The sequence below is a fragment of the Rhagoletis pomonella genome, unplaced genomic scaffold, assembly GCF_013731165.1.
Source record: "Rhagoletis pomonella isolate Grant_MI unplaced genomic scaffold, Rhpom_1.0 Rhpom_scaffold_00003, whole genome shotgun sequence".
Lineage (NCBI taxonomy): Eukaryota > Metazoa > Arthropoda > Insecta > Diptera > Tephritidae > Rhagoletis > Rhagoletis pomonella.
In genome coordinates, this window is record NW_023458557.1 from 46,607,654 (window position 1) to 46,613,653 (window position 6,000).

At 42.5% G+C, this 6,000-nt stretch overlaps 2 protein-coding genes across 2 annotated transcripts in view; both read left to right on the forward strand.

The window, feature by feature from the left end:
* The first annotated feature begins 2,068 nt into the window (after positions 1-2,068).
* On the forward strand, positions 2,069-3,113 carry LOC118736589. Its single transcript, XM_036466643.1, has 2 exons — positions 2,069-2,557; positions 2,617-3,113. The coding sequence occupies exons 1-2, from the start codon at positions 2,183-2,185 to the stop codon at positions 2,767-2,769; spliced, it is 528 nt and encodes a 175-aa protein (XP_036322536.1). The 5' UTR covers positions 2,069-2,182; the 3' UTR covers positions 2,770-3,113.
* Positions 2,782-6,000, forward strand: part of LOC118736256 (zinc finger protein 484-like) — an 18,909-nt gene continuing 15,690 nt past the window's right edge. The window contains exons 1-4 of the mRNA XM_036466350.1: positions 2,782-2,833; positions 2,960-3,022; positions 3,089-3,617; positions 3,687-3,731. Coding sequence (XP_036322243.1) covers positions 2,782-2,833; positions 2,960-3,022; positions 3,089-3,617; positions 3,687-3,731 — 689 coding nt within the window. The remainder of the gene's footprint in view (positions 2,834-2,959; positions 3,023-3,088; positions 3,618-3,686; positions 3,732-6,000) is intronic.

Consider the following 6,000-nt stretch of genomic DNA (forward strand, 5'->3'; position numbering starts at 1 on the left):
TCCGCCAAAAAAATTTCAAATAGTTTTTGAAGTCGCACCAGCAGCTGGTACAATCACAAGAACATACACGGTCAATCGACTTGATAGGCCATTTAACAAGTGAAGCATATTAAGGGCCAGTTTTTCAGTGTACAGCCGTGGTTTAAACTAAGTTTAAACGCCCGATCTGGCTGGTGTTAACTAAGATCAGCCAATCAAATGTCAGTCATCTGTTCAATTTAAACTCGGTTTACTTAATCTGAATTTAAACTTGACTGAAAAACTGACCCTAAGGGCTGTAAACTTATCTATTTTAAACTATAGTTAAATCATTAAGGGCCGGTTGCTCAAAGCCTGGTTGGCACTAATCTCCGGTTAACATCGTTATCGACGTCTTCGACTGCATGCATATAACACGGTGTCGGTAACGTCGATAACGATGTTTAACCGTAGATTAGTGTCAATCAGGCTTTGCGCAACCGGCCCTAATAGATAAGTTTAAAAAAAACGGCCCTAACACTTTTACAGTATGTATGTATAAAAACGTAAGGAACATACAATACACACATGTATATATATCAGACTTTCTTAGTTTAAAAATTCATCTCTTAAATAAATGCAAAAAAAATTAGATCAAATTAAACGTATGTATACAACTTTTTCATGCCCAGTATGAATAAATTCTCCAAAGGGCTAAAAAAAAAGGCTAGGGGCAATTTTAAATTTATGGGGCCAAAAAAATAATGTGGTAGCTAAATCTAGCCACCAAAGGGCCAAAACGGCAACACTGGGCATGATTGCGTGACAGTACTTATTTATCAAACGCTCGCTCAAAATTTTAAAGCGTTCACAAAATGAAATGGTGAAAAATTAGTACAGAAACGTCTTTGATATTTTTCGAAACATCGATGTTTTGACTAAACACCCTGCAAAAAATGGCTGACCATATCGAAAAGAAACTATCGATTGTACGCTCGCATACATATGTACATACATACATACATCAAAGAAAATTTTACTTCATTGTTAAAGCCCTGTATGCAGCTTTCAAGAAAACGGTCAAGAAAAAATTGCCAGGTTTGCAACAGAAATATATGCCCGTTCCATTATTTCTTGAGGAAAGAGTGAGGCAACAGGCTGTGAAGAATCAAAAATGTCAAAATTCCTTGGACACACACACGAAATAATGGCAATTTTTTCTTGACCGTTTTCTTGAGAGCTGCATACAGGGCATTAGTATCCAGCTCTTAAGAAAATGCACAAGAAAATGTTCGTGTTCTTTCTTCTGCTTGAAATAGTAGTAGGCCAGTAATTTTGACGTTTGATAATGCATAATAGTAAACAATGGCAGAAGAAGAGCGGTAAAAAGTAAACAAAAGAAACAATCTTTTGCCTATGACCAATTTGTAAGTTTATAACAATATTTTTCCTTAAATTTATTAAAGACATTTTAATTTATTTTGATTCAATTTCAGGAGATAGTTTTCACTGATATCGGAACATCACTATATCTACCGAAGAAATCTATTTGTCGGACAGTCGACTTTTAAAAGCATTAAAATTGTACCATTTTTTATATCGAAATATTTTCGACATCCCTATTTTCAAATTGTTCTGTCTTACCAATATATTGTTACGATTATCCTTGAAACCTCGTCCGGATTTCCCAAACCTCTCGGTTCGTATCGCTGGATTGTTAAATAAATGCAATCGATGACCAAATTGTAGTACAATTAACTTTATTGTACAACAAACAATTTACAATACTCGCTAATACAGTAAAAACACTTTACAATACTTGTTAAAGCAATAACAATGCTTTACTACTTGTTAACACAATTAAACTTATAGCTTGCTTATTCGCCACTCACTTCTCTGCTCACTTTACTTGTAGCTTGCTGTCTTGCAACTAACTCACCTCGCTGTGGCGGCGCCCTTATATACCTGCGCTGGCACTTATGGCAACTCTAAAACATTCTGAAGTTTATCGCTCATTCTCTTTCTCTCGCTGTTCGCAGTATTCATCCAACTTGACGTGTCTCTTTGTGGAACATTCTACGTCGTTCCTCGAGCATTCTGCCTATTTCTCGTTGTTCGCTTTGTGTTGCCGCAGTATTCGCCACAATATAATCACACATTCTACAAAACTATTTTTTACCGACTAAGACTTGAATTATCAATACGGCAGTGGTGAAAAGTTCAGATGGATTTATCAAATATATGCCGTGCCTGTTTGTCGCCGGAAGATCGGGTGCATCTGCTAGATTGGTATCAGCCTGTTGACTCTTTGGATATATCATACAAAGAGTGTTTTTGTAAATGTACACAAATTAATTTAAGTTTGAAAGATGATCCAAATGAACTCGATGATGCCCGGATGCAATATTTATGCCTTGATTGTGCACAAAAACTTAAAGACGTTTATGATTTTATTGAAAAGGCGAGAAGGGCTGATAATGAATTACGTTGCACACAAACGGAAAAAGTGAAGATAGAAAGTATCGCCAACACTTTTGAATGGGTTCCAGTACATGAAGGGCTAATGGAAGTAACTAAGATGCCAGATACTGTAGATATGGTATATCAAATACGATTTAGATATAATTAAACAATAATTATTTTCTATTTGTTTACAAAGATCACGTAGAGGATATAAAAGTATCACCAGAATGGAATGAACATTTTATGGATGATGATGAAACATCTGCATCAAATGATATCGAACACGAAATAAATATTGATAAAAAACTTAGTACTGACACTACAACAACAACAAAGTTTCTAGTTTAATCGGATAAGGATATGCAGAGCGGCAATAACTTAAATGAAGCTGGGCTGGTCTTATCGAAAAAAAGTAAAGAACTCAATCTTGCTCATACAAGACCTAAAAACGTAAAGAAAACAAACAAAGTAAAATCCGAGGTGAAAACAAAAAAGAAAGTCAAGGACATGTCTGAGCCGGTGAAGTGTGAAGAATGAGGGAAAATAATAAAAAAACATAAGCAACGTCATAAACCAAAAACTTTTCTTTGTCAGGCCTGCCGTAAGTATTTCCGTTCCTTTTAACTTGTGGACTAATTTCTATCTTTGTTGAATTTACCTTCGCCAGCAAAAACATTTAAGGGGTCATGTGCCCTAAAAAATCATGAGCTCTGTCACAATGAGAATCGGGAAAGATTTCCGTGCGACATCTGTAACCAAAGCTTTTTAACTCCGTATACATACAAAAAACACAGGCTAACGCACGAAACCAACCGCAAACCAATATATCAATGTGCTCAGTGTGAAAAATCATTTCTTCATAAAAATGGTCTAACAATCCACGAGCTCCATCATAAGGGAGCTACGATAGAATGCCAAGTTTGTCAAAAACGTTATGTGCGGCAAATAGACCTAGATGTTCATTTACGCACTCATTCTGGAGAATCGCCATTTGTGTGTCACCTTTGTGGAAAATCTTTCATCCACAAACGTATTTTAAATAGGCACATGCAGTACCATGGATATTTCAGTTACAAGTGCGTGATTTGTGGTTCTAAATTCTCCAAATATGATCAATACTATAATCATCGCATGCAACACACTGGATTACCTTATAAATGTGGCGTTTGTGAAAAGCAGTTTCCAGATGCTTACAAGATAGTAATAAAGTATGATTATGCCCTACATGTACATATATGTATATGTGTATGTATATAATTTTTCAGGATTAAGCGTCATATAAGAGGTGTGCACAATTCCCACGACAGCCGGTTCTACGTACCGGAATGACTCGGGATTCACCCGACCAAGGGCTGTTCTAACCCCGTTTAGGTCGGCGAAGTATCTCAGAAGTTGTCCGTCCATAGGGCAACATTCACTACGCATTCTCCTACTCAGGGCTGGCATCGAGTCAAACCCTGGGCCAGAAATATACACCTGTGTTTGCCGAAGACGATTACACCACAACTCCACCTCAGTCAAGTGTAATACCTGCGAGGGGTGGAGTCACCTCAGGGTCTGCTCGGGACTACGGACACACAGACAGTGGACCACGTCGTACGTGGCCCCCTGTTGCTCAAACAGAGCAGCCTCCACGGCAAACCTTAGTCCGCCCGTGCAGCCCCACACACTCACACAGCAACCACACACAGTCGCCACAACACAACAACATAATAACACCACAGACCGTACCACAGCCACCACAGACCGCATAACACACACAACCGCACCACCACCCACACGCCGCCGCCAACAACTCCTGGTTCCCCCTACAATCTGCACGGTATGTCAGACCAGAATATTCCGTAATGTGACATCAGTCAAGTGCAACACCTGCCTTGGCTGGTGCCACTTTAGGGCATGTTCAAGTCTGCGTACCACGCGAGATTGGACGGGGAACTTCGAGGGCCCGTGTTGCGTTGCTCGGTCGCAGACTTCAATTGCGACGCCCCCCACCACCACCACAGGGCGGCAATCACCTCAGCAGCACACACAGCCAACGGCGGCAAGAACATACACCTCACTTACACCCCACATCACGACACGTCTACCGAACCACATGAAGCTCCTTCAATTCAACTGTAACGGGCTACAGAGCAAGATTGAGGAGATAACCGTCTTCATGTGTCGGCATGGTATATTAATAGCTGCGGTCCAAGAGACGAAGTTGCACAGCAATTCAACTTTGTTGAATTGCGCCGGGTACAACGTGCACCGTCGAGATCGCGAGCGAGATAATGGTGGTGGCTTAGCGTTCATCACGCACCACACCGTGCAGTATCGTCTTATCGAAGCAGACATCGACCGCAGGGATATCACCCTAGAATGTCAGGGCATCGCTAGCCGGTCAGGCGATGTCGAGCTCGAAATATTTAACATATACATACCCCCTGTCACCTGCTGCCCGGCAGGATATCACCCTGATATAGGTGCGCTCCTCAGAGGTGAAAACCGTATGGTAGTAGGTGACTTTAATGCGCACCACGATCTTTGGCACTCAAGCCTGTCAAACGATCGTAGGGGAACAGACTTGGCTGAGCAGATAGACGATTCGACATTCTGCACAATGAACGACGACGCACCCACCAGGATTATGGGTAACTGCAGTAGCTCGCCAGACATCACAATAGTCAGCGCTGGTCTGATAAACAGCATAACGTGGCGACCTATGCTGACTCTAGCATCAGACCATCTACCCATAGTCATCTCGATTGATAAACCAACCGACTTTGCCTCCGCCAAACACCGGACCTATATCAACTTTTCTAAAGCTGATTGGAAAGGTTACGCGGAGTTTACCGAAAACACCTTCGCTGCGCTCCCCACACCAACCGACGTCCATCTCGGTGAACGTAAGTTCCGCAGGGCTATCACTGCTGCTGCAGCTCTCTTCATACCGGCAGGATGTATATCGGACCCACGTCCAAACTTCCCTGCCGAAGCGGCTGTTCTAGCTGATGAGCGTGATAGCCTTCGTCAGCCCGATCCCGGAGATCCCCGTATCAGGGATCTCAACGCGGAGATTCGGCAACTTGTAAACGTACATAAGCGGAAGAAGTGGGAGGAGCACCTGAAGACTTGTAATTTCACCTCTGGTGAGCAAGCTTTGGTCAACCGTGAGGTCATTGTCTAATCCGACGAAGCACGACGACAGAGTCGAAATTTCCTTCGGCGACCATGCTTCGTCGGACCCGGAGCGATGCGCGAGCTATTTTAGCCGGCAGTTCATACTGCATCCTCCGGTGGACAAAGCCAAGCGTCGAGTGACCAGAAGGCTGCACAAACTGCCAAGAACTTGTGCCCCCCTTGCTTTCACTTGCGGTGAAGTTCAGGTGGCCATCAGGAAGGCGAAAGCCTCCAAAGCCATGGGTCCCGACGGAATATGCATGCTGATGCTGAAAAATTTGGGTCCTGCGGGGGTAGCGTACCTAACGGAGGTCCTCAACCTGTCAATGGCCACTCTCATCATCCCAGATATCTGGAAGGTGGGGACAGTGGTCCCACTGCTCAAACCGGGGAAACCCGCCAACAAAGGAGATT